The sequence below is a fragment of the Lathyrus oleraceus genome, chromosome 2 (assembly GCF_024323335.1).
Source record: "Lathyrus oleraceus cultivar Zhongwan6 chromosome 2, CAAS_Psat_ZW6_1.0, whole genome shotgun sequence".
NCBI lineage: Eukaryota > Viridiplantae > Streptophyta > Magnoliopsida > Fabales > Fabaceae > Lathyrus > Lathyrus oleraceus.
This window is the reverse complement of record NC_066580.1, coordinates 257149343-257168221: the sequence shown is the minus strand read 5'-3', so window position 1 is coordinate 257168221 and position 18879 is coordinate 257149343. Positions and strand designations below refer to the sequence as shown.

At 35.2% G+C, this 18879-nt stretch overlaps 1 protein-coding gene and 1 long non-coding RNA gene across 5 annotated transcripts; one reads left to right on the top strand and one right to left on the bottom strand.

The window, feature by feature from the left end:
- Positions 1-6347: 6347 nt before the first annotated feature.
- LOC127119067 (uncharacterized) lies at positions 6348-8848 on the bottom strand. The gene is made up of 4 exons (XR_007802584.1): positions 8020-8848; positions 7326-7803; positions 7051-7187; positions 6348-6949 (listed from the first exon to the last, which is right to left on the bottom strand). It is a non-coding gene; the product is annotated as an uncharacterized LOC127119067 (long non-coding RNA).
- LOC127119066 (uncharacterized) lies at positions 7801-18634 on the top strand. Of its 4 annotated transcripts, none has more exons than XM_051049281.1 (10): positions 7801-8068; positions 15902-16187; positions 16275-16580; positions 16663-16779; positions 16865-17161; positions 17258-17513; positions 17613-17684; positions 17764-18162; positions 18256-18351; positions 18450-18634. In XM_051049281.1, exons 2-6 carry the CDS (start codon positions 15909-15911, stop codon positions 17510-17512), a joined length of 1254 nt encoding a protein of 417 aa, XP_050905238.1. In that variant the 5' UTR covers positions 7801-8068; positions 15902-15908; the 3' UTR covers position 17513; positions 17613-17684; positions 17764-18162; positions 18256-18351; positions 18450-18634. The 4 variants fall into 4 exon arrangements, with proteins under 4 accessions (XP_050905238.1, XP_050905239.1, XP_050905237.1 ...); XM_051049282.1 differs by having other exon boundaries at positions 17764-18068; positions 18450-18623; XM_051049283.1 differs by lacking the exon at positions 7801-8068 and adding an exon at positions 15435-15574.
- Positions 18635-18879: the final 245 nt, after the last annotated feature.

The window sequence follows — 18879 nt, the reverse complement described above, 5'->3', positions numbered from 1 at the left end:
TCCACTTAATGATGTGAATATACTATTTTACTTAAGGTGTAATTTTAGTGGTTGTGTTACTTGTTGTTGAGTTCAGTTTTATGTGTTGTGTTGTTGTGCGATTCATGTTAACTTTTGTTGGACATGTTTTGGGTGACTTAAATTTATTAATTTCATGATTTCATTGGGTTGTAGGGTGTTAATAATGTCATGATTTCATGATTTCTTATGTGACTAACAAAAGATGATGGTTTGTATGCATAAATTTGGTTGTATATGGTGTATGAGTGTTTGAATTGTGTGATGCATTTATGTGAATATGCATAATTGTTGTTGTGGTGGTGGTAGATCGAAGGGGGACTTATGTTGCTATATGGTCTTTACGTTTTGTCATTGTTTACGGAATATTGTATGATTGATTCTCATGATCATTATGTTTGCACAATGAGTTAGTTAAATTGATGTGTTGTTTGAAATATAATTTTGTTGACATGAATTATTAGTATGTTTATGTTGTACTGTTAATTGATAATATACATTTTATGATTTTGGTGTGATGTAATCTAGAGAGGGGATTACTTGAGTCATCAATGAATTTACATTAGGATTAGAAGAGGGGTCTTAACTAATTGATTTGATGATATGATTATACCTAATAACAGTTGTGTCAAGAGGCATGTATGCTAATTCAAAAGAGGGGATTAATGGCTTATCCCAAGCTCAGAAGAGGGGGCTTAGAGCTTAGAAGAGGGGGCTCATGGGTTTAGATGAGTGAAACCGGTTCTAGAGAAAACCAAATATTGAGTTGGTACCATATTGTAGCGGGAAATTCATGATCATCAAGCTATTGACAAGCTAGAGATCAATTAACAAAAGTCGCCACCACGCTTTTATTATTTCCAAGGGAAAAGGGAAAAAGTACGAACAAAACCCAAAAAGTGAGAAGTTCTCAAATAAAAACTAATAAAAGTCAGAGATCACAGGTAAGGGGGTTGGTTACACAGAGGGAAGGTGTTAGCACCCAAAGTATCCTAGGTACTCCTAGGGAGCCCTTTTTGTGTGCATATGTATTTTGTACAAAGTGATGTTTACAAACAAATAGAATGGGGGATGAGAAAAGAATTCATTAATTATATTTTTTGTGTTTGAGAAGACCTTCGGGCTTGTGCCTACGTACCAACATAAAAATGAGGGATCAAAACCTCGTAGTTCATGATAAAAATTTCAAAGTGGATGTGTTGAAGAAAATGAAATTACGTGGACCATCAAATCTCCCTTATTAATTGAGATGGCAAATCTGATGGTCCAAAGCGCGCTATCTACCATAGACCTTAGTCAGCGCGTGGCAAATGTGGTATTCAAAACCAACGCTCAGGATTAGAATAAAACACATGGATCCTATGGTTCAGATGATAGCCAACTCATCGCCGGAGCCAAAGCTCCAGTCATCTTTTCCGGTGGACCTCACCGGACTGGTCCACCATGAACCATCACCATAATGAAAAACAAGGACATGATCTTAAAGAAAAAATGGCACTGAGCTCGAATCCGACCTCCATTTACTCCAATTCCAAATATATTGAGAGATATGTGGAATTGAAATTTGAGTTACATGAACTCAGTTGCTTCCGATTTGACCTCAAAGCAACTCAATCTTCTTGCCTACATTGGTAGGACTTCAGACAACCAAAGAATCAATAGAATTGAGCAAGAATTTGAGAGAATCGAAGAGTTCAAAATTTCTGGAAAATACCTTCAATGTAGGTCTGAATTCGATGGATCTTGATCTTGCTTGTGCTTGAACTCACTCCACTTGCTTGCAGGAGAAGGATTGAATGGTTTAGAAGCAACGGATTCCTGGAGAATTGAATTCCAAAACAGTGGAGATTCAAGCTCAAATTCAAGAGAATTTTTCAGGCTTATCCTTTGAGAAGTGAGGGTTTGAAATGGAGGATTAAAGTTGGCGCGAATGTGTGTCAATTTCTGATCAATTGAAGCTCTATTTATAGCTGAAATGGTTGATAATTGCACACTCACTTTCACTTTCCAAATTTGGCAAATGGTGATATAATGGTGCATGGGCGCGGATAGGCCCATGAAATGATAGCTTGAGGTCCAAAATTGAAGATCAGATACCTTGAAGTAAGCTTGGATAGCAAGGAAAATGTACATTGGTGTTTGAAGTTTGACCCATGACAAGTGATGTCACTCTGTTTAAGCCATGCCCAGCCTATGCATTTCATGTCCAAAATGAATGAATTTGAGCTCTTTAAAAAGGTGAGATCAAGAGGAACAACTTTAATGTTCAACACTTTTTCGTTTGGAGCTTGGAACTTGGAGTAATTTGAGGTGGAAGTTTGGAAATTTTTGACATATCAAAATTTTTCTAAGTGTCAAGCCATATGTCTTAATATTCCACCTTGCTTAACTTTTTCTATGAGCTTTAAATGAGAAAAGTGTCTTCATAAAAGTTGTAGTTCTATCAAAGACCTTAAAAATGGTCACCAATTTCATGTCATTTGGATTTTAAATGATAGATTTATGCATTTTTGAAGTTTGGAAAAATCACTTGATCAATGGTATAGGTCAAAAGTGACCTGAAATGTAGCCTCATATCACATGCTCAAAAAGGTTGAATTAGCTCCAACTCCAAACATAAAAGTTTAATTAGACACATTGAATTTGATTGTTCAACTTGGAAATATTTCATCTCATAAACATTGAGCGAGTTATGGCCTTGGGAAGTTGACTTTCAAATTAGGGTTTAGACAAAATGATCTATAATGTTTCCATATAGAAAATGATTTTCCAAGAAAAACTAGCTCTAGGTATCAACATGAAAGTTGTTTTTAATGTCATTTAAATCAAGTTGGCTCTTGGAATAATTTTCATATGGTGAAAATTGTAGGAGATAGGGTCTAGGGAGACCCAGTTTTGATCAGATGAATCCATCTGGCCAACCACCATCAACCAACTTGCTAACTTCCAATCCTGTTGACTTTCTTGGCTCATGGTAGATCATATATGCATAATATGGTGAGTTTTGAAGTGTCCCTTGATAAATTTGATCAATTGGTGAGATAGCTTGTTGGAGAAGTTACTCAAGATACCCAGTCAAACTAGGGTTTCCAAGGCAAATCACCCTCAAACTCTTGAAGAAAACTTGATCAATATAACATGTAGAGAACATTGGGACTCATATATGATGCTCATAACCTTTAATGAATCAATTCTTGGTTGTGCTCTTTGTTCATGAGGGTCTCAAACCCTAGATGAATCAATGAGATCATTCATGCCCTTCCTACAAAAGAGTTAGATAAATGAAAAGACATATTTTTTGGTTTTTTGGTTAGTGAAATGATAAAATACAAGTATGATATAATCACAAAGTGCTTGGTGATCTCTCCCAAAACAAACCCAATGAAAGAGGGGTAAGGAGGATGGCAAGACATGATCCCAATGCTAGTGCTTATGATGAAATTGCATGAGGGATCTTAGGGTCAAAATTGAGGTCTTACACATATGCATATGCATAGAGTTGTATAGTCGAGTTGCATTACATAATGAGTTATTATATGCATAATTTTTGAGTTGTGATTGATTGATGAATTCGGGTGTGAGATTATGATGAGATAAACTATGAACGAAACTGTGTAGAGGTGTTGTATTGTTATCGTACCTTGCAGTATATGTCTGTTATTCTTGTTTGTGATTTCTCACCCTTTATATTTGAGGGTTTCCTTTACATGGACATCGTGCAGATACTCAAGAGTAGAGACGCTGTTGTGAGATGAAGTTAGCTCCTAGAGTTATTTCCTTTAGTTTTGTTATTATAATTTTGGTTATGCTCTTATATGCAACATTAGGGAGTGATTTTCTTTGTTTTAAGTTGAGATTTTCTGAGAGACAGTGTATGCTCTCGTATGTTTATGTTTTGGTGTGATGAGCATTTGGAGAAGACTTACGAGTCGATGCCTTTGATTATAATAAATTTTATTATGGGATTTAAATTGGTGTTCGTGTTTTATAATTCTGCTGCCATGATATTAGATGAGTTGGATGTCATGTAAACATCCCAAGTACATATCAGATGAATTTATGTGGTTTAAACATCCTAAGTGCAATTGTGTGAATTAAAATATTGTGTTGCATGTTTATTTAAATTAAGTGTTACATGATCAAAAGGTGCATGTGTTTTGAGAGGTGTAACATCATATGTGAAAATGTAGTGAAAACTCCCTAATTTAATTATAATTATGTGTTGTTGAATTAGGGGGTTACGTTAGTGGTATCAGATTTGGTTAGTCCATCCGACCAGGTTGTTATAATGTGTTTGTTCCCTTGTATGTATGTTGTGTGTGAAAACACTATCAGTATTCGTTTGTTTTTCTAACCACTAGTTTGTAGGAACGAATTTGAAACAAGTGGGGGAAAGCTTATGCATTTCTAAGATGTTTTAGGCGTGGGTAGTTGGTTCAGCGTACCGCTATTGTAAGGTTACATGTTGCTTATGAAATCTTCGAGGGTGAAAGTGTTTTAAGTGGGGGAGAGTTTTATACCCCAAATTTTATTAATTAACTTAATTGAATATCTTTGTTTTTTGTTTAATTATTTGGTTTTTGGTGTGACTTTAAAAGAAATTTGGTGATTATATGTGTTATTGGGGTGTAATTGTAATTGTATGGTATGGTGAAATTTGGCGTTTAGGGATTTTTCTCTTTTTATCGAACCTCTATAACTTCTGGTGTTTTCTCTCTTCCTTTCTGCATTTTACTTTCTAAATTATTTCCACTACTTATTTCTAAATGATTTCTAAAATATATTACAACTAAAATATTGATCCTAAAAGTTTTTCAAACTTAAATTCTTCTGAAACAGACAATTTAACATCCCATCCCTCTTGTGTATGGAGTTGTGTGTCAGGAGGAATATGTCTTCCAACATACCTTCAAGAGGATCATTTCTAAACACACCACCACTTTTTAATAGTAGTATGTTTGAACTACGACAAGCTAGTTTTTGAATCTTTATTCAAAGTATTAATTATGAATTATGTAAAACAATAATCATTGGTCCATTTATCTCTACTCACCAAGTAAACGGGGAAGTAGTGGATAAACCAGATTCCCTTTGGATCAAAGAATAAAAAGGGAAATATAAAATAGATTTCAAAACTTAGAGTTTTATAGTGATGTCTCTAGATGATAGTAAATTCTTTTATGTTCACAAATGCAAAACCACCAAGGAAATGTGAGATACTCTTGAAATGATATATGGAGTTTCTCGAAGTATCGAGCAAGAGGAGATGAACATGTGAGGAAACGAAGATGAAGATTTTACTTCTAAATTTTTTTCAAGGTTTAGAAATATTAAAATTATATTTAAATGTTTGTCGCTAACCAATGTCTAAGAGTTAAGGATTGGAAGTTAAAATCCAATCCTTAAATCAATATATGGGAGCTTTCATGAGTTTAAGGAAAAATCAAAAAAGAAGGAAATCAAGATAGAAATAACTAAAATTACAAACTTAAGAGAAACCTGCGAGACTTGCGTCTCTCTGAAAAAAGGAAGTGATTGAATTACATAAAACCCTATTTAAGTTTACCCAAGGGAAAGAAAAACTTAACTTGATTCTATCCATTCTTCCTTAAACAAGAATGGGCTAGGATTAAAAAAGGATAGAAAACCTAGTAAAGATATAAATTACAATAAAAAGAATTGTTCGGCTTATAAGTGCAAAAACTACAAAAGAATTGGCCATTTAGGGCCTTTCTGTTTTAATAATTAAAAAGGTATAAAGGTAACAACCTTAGACCTTCTATAAAAACGAAAGAACCTGGACACGAGAAAATCTAGGTACTATCGTACATTAAAAAACACGACGCTCGCGAAGCACTATCACATGCTCGCAAGATGGGCTTAACAAAGTCCCCATTGAAATTTATTTATTCCCAAAGAGGGAAAGGGGAACTATAGATAAAACCCATAAAAGAATGACTAATATATGGTCGTCACAACCAAATAAGGGTTCGAGAGTCGATTATGCAACGAGAATGTATTAGCAACCTGTCATACCCCGTTTTCGTCCGGGCAAATTTCAAAACTTTCATTAGAATCCATAACATGAGGGCACGATGTACATAATCAGAATTTGGGGGGTCTTATCAGGAGTTTCTTTGTTACTACCTTAACTTGTGAAGCAAAGCCTTGATCCAATTTTCAAAACACATGTCAATACTTTCATTCTAGAACATGTTCAATAAGTTCTAATGAGAAATAAACAAAAAAACAAACGACTAGCACAGTGCATTATGCAATCTGAAGTTTAGCAGGGGGAATTTAGTTTGAGTTATTGGCAAGGTCAGAGATGTTTTACAAGGTTCTGCAGAGTTATTCCATTAGCAGCAGGCCAAGAACACAACCAAAAGTCAGTGCATATATATCATTTTTAAACTTTACATAACTAACACCATTAACAGTCAACATTGCCAAACAATCTAGCTCATGACCATAGAAGGGCTAAGAAATCTGAAATCACTCGGCGAGAAAGAAGCATAGTGAACTTGGATTATAAGCTGTATGTATCAAGGACATGCCTCCAAACTAACGACCATTTCCCTGTATTTCCCTAGAACATTATGGCTTCACAACAATAAACTGTCCGTGAATGACCAGGAATCAACACATTCGCTCCTGCTACATAGACCAAGTTTCTTGAGCTCTAGGGAAACCTTAAACAAGAGGATGTGAACTCCTTAACCATACTTATGATGGGGAAAGATAGCGTTGGGAAGTCTTCAACTGTGAACTCCATCATTGGAGAAAGGGGGGTTTCAATTAGTCCCTTTTAGTCTGAAGGGCCAAGACCTGTTATGGTATCACGATCAACGACAGGTTTTACATTGATCCAAATACAATGGAATACATTGTTTAATTCTGTTACTAATTCCTGCAACCTTGCCAAGAAAACCTAATGCATAAATGTTGTTGAACCAAAGTGGGAATGAGGATCAGAATAAAATACTAGACTTGTTGAAACATAAGCAAAACAACCAACATAACATGTTTTACCTGTCACAAAACCAAAACCAAACCAACGTTCACATAACATGTTGCAGAATACGCGTTGGCATGGACGTTGAAGTAATATATAGATGTGAAAATGGGGTGTATGCATGGCTTTAAGATCACCTACTTGTATTCCACAGCTGTTAACAAAATCACAAGTGCATAAGTGGAAAGCATTAAAACTCAATCATAAGGAAGACCACTCTACAAAACAAGACGAATAAGGTTACAAGCTAAGAATACATCAATGATATGAATAAGCAAGACAGTTCACAAACCTTAATCAGTCCTTCTTGCAAAATAAATCAGGTGTATCATTTGGAGCATTCCAAATGGCCCTTGATATATTTCCAAATCACAAAGCCAACATGAAGATAGTACGTGGAAAAGCATGAAAAAGATAGGTTTTTAAAATAAGGACGCAAATGTTTCGAATTAAGGAGTATTTAAAGACACACATCAGTAACAAATAAAATGTTACATAACAGTAAAAAGGAATCGAATTTACATCACAACGTATATGTTTTACCGTGGTAATAATTCAACAAAGGATTCAACAAGAGGGACCGCATATCTGGAAAAATCTTTCTACCAACAGATTCGTACGCATTGCCTTCACGCAAGGATCAAAACAAAATCCAAAAGGAACTCATTTGCCTAACGGAATGATTTGCTGGATTTGCCAGCTCATACCATACACAAACCCCGTACCACCCCTTTATAAAAAGAGAGTGAATCCACTGAAAATGGGGATCCCTGAAAAGAAAAAACTTTGTTGTTACTCTGCTCAAATAATCCTTAGACATCACCTAAAAGCTCTATTTTTCTACTGAACTTGTTGAAGTTTCACACTGAAATTCAACAAGTTAGAGCTAAGCCACCATTCACTCAAATTGATCGTCACTACAATAATAGAAAATCGAAGGAAGAGATACAAGTCACAAGGAAAAGAGGAAGATAAAGACGTCTTACCCAGATCCGGATCCATCTTTCACGCTCGCCGGAAACGCCTTTTCCCAAGGTCTGGTTTTCTCTTTTTCTTCTCCCAATCATCATTTATATGCTTCATGATAAACTAGGTGACTGTGGTAGCTTAAACCTTTGATTTCTCCTTTATTCTCTTGAATTTGAAGTCTATTTGTGTTGTTTATTCTACTCGTTGTCGTTTGAGGTCCCGATTAAAGCTCATCTTAGATCTAAGTACGTGGTGTTATTGTGTTTGATTGATTGAGAATCTGTGCGTTTAAGAAACGTGAAGAGCAGAGATTTGAAGAGTGGCGGTTAGATTAGAGAGAAAGGCGAGTTCTAAGATTGTGATGCATTTTTTACGCTTAGTTTTCTTAATAACAGAGGAGAAGGAATGTAATGGTTCATTGAGATTGGGAGAGAGAGATCCGAAGAGGGTCTTCTTATGGTGTCCATTAGTCTCGTTTGGGGAATATAAGTTTTTAGTCATGATGAAAGCTCCAAAAGTCTTTTAATGCTGACGTTTCTCGCTATCCAATGTTTTTATTGCTTTTCATTTTCCTTCCTGCATTAATGACCAAGTCCTTGGGAAACCCATAGCAATATGATCGTTGGAATCAGGAAGGTTCTTGTCCTCTTCCATTTCCACCCAGGATTTTGGGGAGGAATTTGTTTCGATCCAGTCCAGGTGTTCGATTGGACCGGACTGGAGTTTCCTCACCTGGGCCCTTTAGGTTTTCCGGCCCATTCTTTTCCTCTTTAATGTTATGCACCCAAGTGGGATTCGATGGCCTTAAGGGCCCATTCTTTTGGACAAATTCTTCATTCTTTTTGTTTATTTGGGTTTGGTTTGAAATTAGCTGATTTAAGCAGGAATGCTATTCATTAATCAAACTTTATTAGCATGGTTATCCAATTATATAATTTTAATTTTAATTAATATGTGATATTATCATTACTTATTATTTAGCATATTTTTATAATTTTAATTTTAATTGATATGTGATGTTATCATTACTTATTATTTAGCATATTTTTATAATTTTGATTTTAATTGATATGTGATATTATCATTACTTATTACTTAACATGAAATTATTCATTTTAGCAATTTGTATACGCTTGGTTATTCATGTGTGCAAGTTATTGATCTCATATGTGTGGCGCGTTACAATCACGGCGAACCATTTCAAAAGTCACTGATCCAAAACCATTGCAACCATTTTCAGAAGAAATATTGCATAATTCTCGACTCAAATGAGCCCCATTTTCATACCCTTTGTAAGTCGATCACTTTTATGCATCACCATCAACCTCACATAGCTTAATCTTGGGCTTTCTTACAATGAGACCTATTCGGTTATCCAATAATCGATTAGATGATTGATTCACTAAATAAAATTCAATTCATTCGTAAATGTAAATTTAAAAACCTCAATCCAATGTCGAGTATTTTTATTCAAAATTAATTAAGATACCTAATCACGATTAAATACCATTTCATTTAGAAATGAAAAGGGAGATGGTTTTGAGTCTTCAACTCCTCTCCTCGATTACTTGAATATGAGTTCTCTTACTCGGTTAGTCAAATAATTGTCATTTCTGTCTCCCTAAACATGATTAAAATGAATCGGTTTTTTGTAATAAGAAATGAAAAAGGAAGATGGTTTTAAGCCTTCAACTCCTCTCCTCGATTGTTTGAATACGAGTTTTCTTACTCGGTTAGTCAAACAATTGTCATTCTCTGAAAAACTTCTAAACCCGATTAAATCAAAACATTTTCATAACAAACGATATGAAAAGGGAGATGATCTTGAGCCTTCGTTTACTCTCCTTAAATGCTTGAATATGAGTCGCCTTACTCAGTCATTCGAACATTTTTCATTTATTTAAAACCCATCAACCATACACAAACTTATTTTCATAATCACTTAGATGAAAAAGAAAGTGGTCTAGAGTCTTTTATTCCTTTTCCCGACTATTAGGATACGAGTTTCCTTACTCGATTATCCGAGTATTCGTCATCCGTTCAAAATACCTTAATTATTATCTAAACCTTTTACAATAAAGGATGAAAAGGGGGATGGTCTAGAGTCCTAGATTCCTCCCCTTAACTATTAGGATATAATTTGTCTTACTCGACTATCCGAGTAATCGTCATCCAACAAAAATATCTTAATACATCAAATCTATCTTTCTTCGCCCACGTGCGATCACAACCAATCAAACAGAACATCAAACATATTAACTCAACTTGTCACCCCGTGTGACCAAAACTCTTTTTAAAAAATAACAATGTTTAATCCTTTCTAATGTGCACAACAAACTAATGCTTAAACCTCCGCCGAGAGTAGACAAGTCATGTTCAACCTTTAGGATGTGATCTAAACAGTTGTTCACTAAAAGACACCAACCAACCATAGTTTTCCGAACTACGAATTCTCTAATTTCCTTATTGCACCATAAGGATACATAGACACGAGATTGTGAGATCTTAGATAGCACACTAATAAAAAAAACCTCAATTTTCCCCCTTCTGAGGTTCCCATCCATATTTATTCAATATTTTAAATTACTCTAAGAAAGTCAATAACATTCAACTAACATTCAAATAGCAAATTGTACTAAAAGGTTCCCATTGAGTATAACGGACGTGAGGGGCGCTAACACCTTCCCCTTGCGTAATCGACTCCCAAACCCGAATATGGTTGCGACGACCATTATTCTATTTTCTTAAAGGTTTTATCGATATTTTCTTATTCCTTCGTTGGAATAAATAAAGTTCGGTGGAGACTCTGTTCGAACATAATTTTTTCCACGACCATCGCGAGGAATCATATTTTTCGAGATGCGACAGATGGCGACTTTGCTGGGGACTAGCTCCAAGCAAGAGAGAGTGAAGCCTAACTTAGTTCAGTTTCTGTATTGAGTGTTAATCTTGTTTGTTTGTTTGCTATCTTTATTCTGTTATTATTATTTTGTGGTAATTATTGTTTTATGATTTATTGGCTATGTCTTATTTGGGGCTCTCTATTATTGGTGCTTCCACTACGCCAAAAATGACTTTTAACAGCGCATCTTAGACAACGCTTTTAAAAGAAAGCGCTGTCTAAGGTTAAAATTAAAATAAAACACGGAAAATGTTCCAAAAAAATAATGAAAGCGCTGTCTAAGGGGGGGTCTTAGACAGCGCTTTCTAAAAGCGCTGTCTAAGACCCCCCCTTAGACAGCGCTTTTAGAAAGCGCTTTTAAATATAGACCTTAGTCAGCGCTTTTGATAAAGCGCTGTCTAAAGTCTTTAAATTAAAAAAAAAATTAAAACCAAAAGCGCTGTCTAAGGGGGGGTTTAGAAAGCGCTTTTGGAAAGCGCTGTCTAAGGCATACCTTAGAAAGCGCTTTCCACAAAAGCGCTGTCTAAGGTCTAATTAAAATAAAATTTCAGACTCCATTTCAATTTTCGTTCTCTGTTCTTTTGTTTTCCCTCCTGCGAACGTTGAAACCCTATCAGCGAAAACCATAACAGCGAACACGAATACACTTCCATTTTTCGGTTTCAATCATTGAACGTGTTTGAAGAATCGTACGTGTCTCGACATTTGGGTGTTGACTTCGTTTTTCATTTCTACTGTTCTTCATTTCTTGCGGTATGTTCTTCAATATTTCTTCATTTCTTCGTTTCTACTGTATAATCTTGTTGAGAATGTTGAGAATGTTTATAATCTTGTTGAGAATGTTTATAATCTTGCGGTAGTTTACTAATGTTGAGAATGTGCATAATCTTGTTGACTGAGTTTAGTGTATTATTCTTGTTGAAGTTGTTTTGATTCATAAAAACTGAGTTTAGAAGTTGACAATAGAAAAATGTTGATGTTTGTAAGGAAAACAATAAGGTACATTGTTGTTGTTATGTTTGATTAGAAAACTGAGTTCATAAGGTACATTGTTGTTGTTATGTTTGATAAGTAATAATGTTGATAATAGAAAAATGTTGATAATAGAATAATGTTGATAAGAGAAAAGTAATGGAAGAAAAAGTTTGATTCTTGTAATAGAAAAAATGAAAGTGATGAGGTAATTAAAGTTGTTATGTTTGATAAGTAATAATGTTGTAATAGAAAATTAAAGTTAGTTATAGAAAAATTAACGTGTTATAGGTATAGTTATAGGTATATTGTAATAGAAAAAGTTTGATTCTTGTAATATAAAAAATGAAAGTGATGAGGTAATTAAAGTTGGTATATTGGCGTATCGGATACGTTATTGAAGTTTATATTAACATTGGTTATGTATAGGTTTTTGAAGTTTAAAATGAATTGAACTTTATAATTGTTAGGATATTCAAAGATACTACCTTAGTTATGTATTTTCGTCTTAATTGTTTACTTTAATAAGTAGGAAAACCATGGATAAAACATGGATCTGTGCCGATCGAATGACCAAAGAGTAAGAGAGTGGGGTTACGGAATTCGTTAAGTATGTTGTTCAACACGCTGAAAACCCCAGACGAATGCATTGTCCTTGCTTGCGTTGTTGTTATATTGGTAAGGTTGACGCACATGGATTGAAATCGCATTTGCTGAGGCATGGAATTGATCAAAGTTATCAGTGTTGGATATTTCATGGTGAGAAAATTAACGAGAATGTTGAATCGAGTGGAAAAAGTAATACGACCTATGCTTCATACGACAAAGACACGGAAACATACGATTGTGATCGAGTTGAAGAGATTGTAGAAGCACTGGAAGAAGATCTTCATGATTGTCCTGAAATGTTTGAGAGGATGGTAAGCGATGCAGAGAAACCGTTGTACAAAGGTTGCACTAAATTCTCAAGACTTTCTGCGGTATTAAAGTTGTACAACTTAAAGGTGGGCAATGGATGGTCGGATAAAAGTTTCACAGAGTTGTTGGCCCTTATGAGAGAAATGCTACCGGATGATAATGTTCTTCCTAATCGAACCTATGAGGCAAAAAAATGTTGTGCTCTATTGGCATGAGCTATGATAAGATACATGCTTGTCCTAACGATTGCATTTTGTTTCGTAACGAATATGCAATGTTAACTGAGTGCCCTAAATGCGGTTTGTCTCGATATAAGAAAAGATTATCTCCCGCAAAAGTCTTATGGTATTTTCCGATAATTCCGAGATTTAGGCGCATGTTTCATAGTGAAACCGATGCAAGACATCTTACTTGGCATGCAAATGAAAGAATTATTGATGGAAAGTATCGGCATCCGGCTGATTCACCACAGTGGTCGAAGATTGATAATGATTATCCTGAGTTTGGATCAGAAGCAAGAAACCTTCGATTGGCATTATCTACTGATGGAATGAACCCACATGGTCTTCAAAGTATCTCACATACCACATGGCGTGTGATTCTTATGATTTATAACCTACCTCCGTGGCTATGTATGAAGCGTAAGTACATGATGTTATCTATGTTAATCTCTGGGCCTAAACAACCAGGGAATGACATAGACGTATACTTGACACCTCTGATCGAAGATTTAAAGATTTTGTGGGAGAACGGTGTGGAGGTTTATGATGGATATAGGAAAGAAAGTTTCAATTTGAGGGCGATGTTGTTTGGCACAATTAATGATTTTCCAGCATACGGGAATCTATCTGGGTATAGCATTAAAGGTCAACGTGCGTGTCCTGTTTGTGAAGACGGAACCGATACGATTCGATTGGAACTTTGCCAGAAGAATGTGTTTCTCGGTCATAGTAGATTCTTACATTCTAAACATCACTACCGTGGGTGGAGAAAAGCATTCAATGGAGACACCGAACATCGTAGAGCTCCACCCGCATTGTCAGGTGAACAAGTTTTTGAAAAGGTGAAAGATGTGCGTACTGAGTTTGGCAAGCCTTTTGCACATAAGATTGTGAAAGGTGGGTGGAAGAAAAGGTCGATATTTTTTGAATTGCCATATTGGAAGTCTTTGTACGTGAGACATTTTCTCGATGTTATGTATATTGAAAAAAACGTATTTGAAAGTGTTATCGGTACATTACTCAATATAAAAGGCAAGTCTAAGGATGGCCTTAAAGCAAGGGAGGACATGTTAAAAATGGGAATGAGAACTGAATTAGCACCCGTGAAGAAAGGAAGACGAACATATCTACCACCTGCTGCTTTTACTTTATCTAGAAAGGAGAAAAAAAATTTGTGTAAGTCTCTGAGTGAAGTTAAGGTTCCAGAAGGATACTCATATGATATCAGAAGACTTGTTTCTATGAAAGACCTCAAGTTGAAGAATTTGAAGACACATGATTGCCATGTTATAATGGAACATTTTCTACCGATAGGTATACGTTCTATTTTGCCAGAAAAAGTAAGAAGTGCCATAACTAAATTGTGTTTTTTCTTTAGGTCAATTTGTAGTAAGGTGATCGATCCCGAGATCTTACCAACACTACAAAAAGAGATTGTAATTACCTTGTGTGAGCTTGAAATGTATTTTCCTCCGTCTTTTTTTGACATAATGGTTCATTTAGTTGTACGGTATATGAAAATATTAAAAGGGTACGTGAAATCCCGAAGTCGACCAGAGGGTTGTATTGTTGAACGATACATTGTTGAAGAAGCTGTTGAATATTTGTCTAACGTTCAATCAATTGGACTCCCCAGAGCTCAGATTTTCGACAAAATGGAAGGTAAAAAATTAATTGGGAATAAAATTGTGACAATATCAAGGGATGAACGGGATCAAGTTCATTTGTATGTTCTGCACAATAATAATGAGGTTGAGCCATATGTTGAAATGCACAAGGATGTACTCCGAAGGTTAAATCCGAACAGAAATGAAAATTGGATAGTTATAGAGCACAACCAAAGTTTCATACAATGGTTGAAGGATCATATTTATTTGAAGCGCTCTTCAGATCCTTCTTCGGTAACAGAAATGTTGAGATGTTTGGCATATGGTCCAAGTTTGCATGTGTTTTCTCATAGCGCATATTCAATTAATGGATACACATTTTATACCAAAGAACAAGATGATAAGAGTACTATGCAAAATAGTGGTGTCACCGTGCTAGCTGAAGCAATGCATATATCAAGTATGAAGGATTTAAACCCCAAATATGCAAATTTGTCATATTTTGGAGTTATTGAGCACATTTGGGTGTTTGATTACGAGAAGTTTCAGATTCCCATCTTTGGTTGCAAGTGGGTGAATAGTAGTGGCATACGAATGGATAAGTCTGGATTTTTGCAAGTTGATCTTACTAGGGTGGGGTACAAAGATGAACCTTTTATTCTAGCATCTCAAGCTAAACAAGTGTTCTATGTGAATGACCCGAAGAGTACAAAATGGTCTATAGTGCTTTTCTCTAACAAAGTGACTGATGATAGCGGTGTCGATCAATGTGATATTGATGTTGAGAATGAGTCATGCATTAGACGGAATGAGTTGAATAGAAATGATGAAGTTGAGGATATATAAGAAACGATCATAATGAGGGAATTTGGATCAATTCATCCGTACGCATTGCTAAGAAACAAGTGATTAATATTCCAACAAAGAAAAGAAAGAGATGTTAGTGACTTAGGTAAATTATCCATGGTTTCTTTATTTATTTTTTCAATTGTTTTGATTATAAGTTATATGTGATAATGCATGATTTCATTATATTTTTGTTTTCAATTGCTTTGATTATAAGTTATATCTGATAATGCATGATTTCTTTATTTTTTTGTTTTCAATTGCTTTGATTATAAGTTATATCTGATAATGCATGATTTCGTTATATTTTTGTTTTCAATTGCTTTGATTATAAGTTATATATGATAATGCATGATTTCTTTATTTTTTTGTTTTCAATTGCTTTGATTATAAGTTATATTTGATATTTGATGGTTTCCTTGGTCTATTACAGGTTAGACATGGCTGATGACCAACATGAGGAAGTTAGTAAAAAAGTATCCGCGGAAGAAGAAATTCGAAGAGGCATCACAGTAATAAGAAGGGTGGTCCAAGGAAGATCTCGAGGCATCATACTAGATGTCTATTGGAGCAACCAGGGACAGCTTATAGAACCTAATGGGCATACCTTAACTAGTTTTATCGGTGCACTAGTAAGGAATGAAATTCCCATTACATGTGATGATTGGAGAAACAAAGAGCTGAATGAGTCCAAAGAAAAAATTTGGAGTGAGATAAAGGTACAATCATTTGGCCCTTAATTATACGGTATCAATTATGTTTTTTCAATTACCGATACTAACTATCAATCTGTATGTTTTTCTTAGCGATGTTTTAACATCGAAGAAGAAAGAAGAGGTTTTTGTATGAAATTGGCCGGAAAGCTTCTAAGAGGGTTTCAGACATTTTTATCATCCAAGTTCCTTAAGGATGCGGATGGTAATTTTGTGGATGCGGAGCTTCCTAAAAAATATGAAAGTTTGATATCGGCTGAAGAATGGGAAGCTTTCAAATCCAAAAGACAAGACCCGGTTTTTCAAAGAATAAGTGCTACAAATCGGGAAAGAGCATCAAGTCCCGCATATCCGTACCGAAAAGGACGTGTCGGATATGGACGCTTAGAACAATCCATGGTAAGTATTTATAAATTGCGATAACAAATTTGTTCATCATATATTAGTTTTATCTGATCAAATTGTATGACTTAATGTGTAGCTGCAGAAGGAGGAAAGTTCAGAAACATCTCTTCCTGCACATGTTTTGTGGAAGGAAGCCCGTGTGGGCAAATCTGGAGTTCCTCAAGAAGAAGTTTTACACGTATACCAGAAATGTGTAAGTATAACATTTTTTCATTAATTGAATAACATTTTTATACACAAATATTTGACAAGTATACGGTATTCATCTGATTTTTCAGGAGGAGCTATCTCAGTCTTTATCTCCCGATGATACTAAGGGCATACTTAGTCGGGCATTAGATGTCCTTGAGTATTCTCGTCGGGTGAGGGGTAAGGGATTTGGAGTCACTCCGACCTCCCTGAGTATTAAAAAAGCAAAGGCTCCTAGTAATCGGGAGCTTCATGCAAGATTGGAAGCCATGCAAGCTGAGCTTGATGCATTGAGGAGAGAAAGAGAGGCTAGCGCCTCAACAGTATACAGAGATGCTTCGGACAAAGACAGTATCAACTGTACCTTTCAGCCGAACATTCCAGAGGTAATTACATATAATTGTCTTAAATTGAACTATTTGCTTAAATTATGTATTTGACATATATACACATTAACGATTTCTTGTTATTATTGGTTTTAGGGCATTTCCCATTGTCAGCTGTATTTGTCGTCACCATACTATCGGATGGTTGGCAAGGGAAAAGTGCATAACGTTAGCGGAGTATTACTCCACACTAGAGAGCTCCCTGCTGGATGTTTGAAGGTATCAGTTGATATTGCAGTTGAGCCGAATGCAGCATTACCATATCCTAGCGATGATTCAGATGCAACAACGGTGCACGAAGCAGTAGGTTCGTTTGTTGCATGGCCGACAAACCTCATGCGTAGGATATGAGGTATGCTTAAAACTTATGTTAACTTTAATGTGTATATTCAAAGTTTAAAATTTATGCTTAAAATTTTACTTACATATTTTCCTTGGTTATGTTAAATAGACTCCCACAAAATCCAAATCAAAAGATAATGCGATTCCACGGCATACCGAGCCCACGGTTTCAAGAAAAGAGGTAATATACAATTATATGACATATATTCATGGAAGTTGTTACATTCTTAATTTGATCTAACTATTTATATGACATGTAGCTTCAAGAAAATGAGGTTAGCAATGCCTCCGCACAACAAAAAAAGGAGGTTAGCAACGCCTCCGCACGGGTAAAAAGTTCTGGTGCTAAGAAGACCGTAGCTAGGAAAAAACCTACCATCAAGTATAGGTCGTGCCTCAGGACATTTCTAGAGATGACCGATATACCGACCGGAGGTGTTCGGATTGTACATATGGAGGTAGGGATTTTCGGCTTTGATTACGACCAAATGATTGGTAATGAAGACTTCATGCAAGTTTTTAGTCATGAAGAAATCGGCGTCACCGTTGTCAATACATATATTAGGTAAATCCGGTCTACTTTGTTATACAAGATATCCAAACGAGATATCCAAACCTCAAGGAGGGGCGCCAACTCCATTACATGGATTAAAGTGGCGGTATATTTTTAATTACCACATTTTTTATTATATTAGTGATGACACTTGATAAAACTTAGGATTTATAATCCATATTTTTTTTTTCATATGTAGTGTCCTCAACAACGTAATCAAATAGATTGCGGGTATTTCATGTTGAGGTTTATGCGAGATACTCTTGCTTTGGGCCGATTAAAGATTCCCACCGATGTATGTATTTCTAACTTATGAGTTATTTTTATATTTACACATATCTCATATAATTAAATAGTTGGAATTAATTTAAAATATGTTATATTATTATGTAGTACTTTGATGAATTCAAGTGTGCATTTTATACAAAGGATCAAGTGGACGAAATCAAAGAGGAGTGGTGTCAATTCATGATAAAGCTCAATGTTTGTTCATAAATTTGTGTAATTAATGTGTACATTTGTAGTATATGTTATGACTTGTAAATGTGTACATAAATTTGTATATATTTTGATACATTTAAGGCAAAATTGGTTTGAATTGGTATATATATATATTTGTTAGCCAAAAATTGGTAGAAAAAAGGCCAAAATGGCATATATAAAATGTGATAATTGTCTGTCAAAATCTGGTTGAAAACAGGTAGAAATTCTGGTTTATAAACCTGGAAAAAATGTGGTTTAAAACAAAAGCTTCAAAAATTTTCGTATACCTTAGACAGCGCTTTTGTAAAAAGCGCTGTCTAAGGGGGGGATTAGAAAGCGC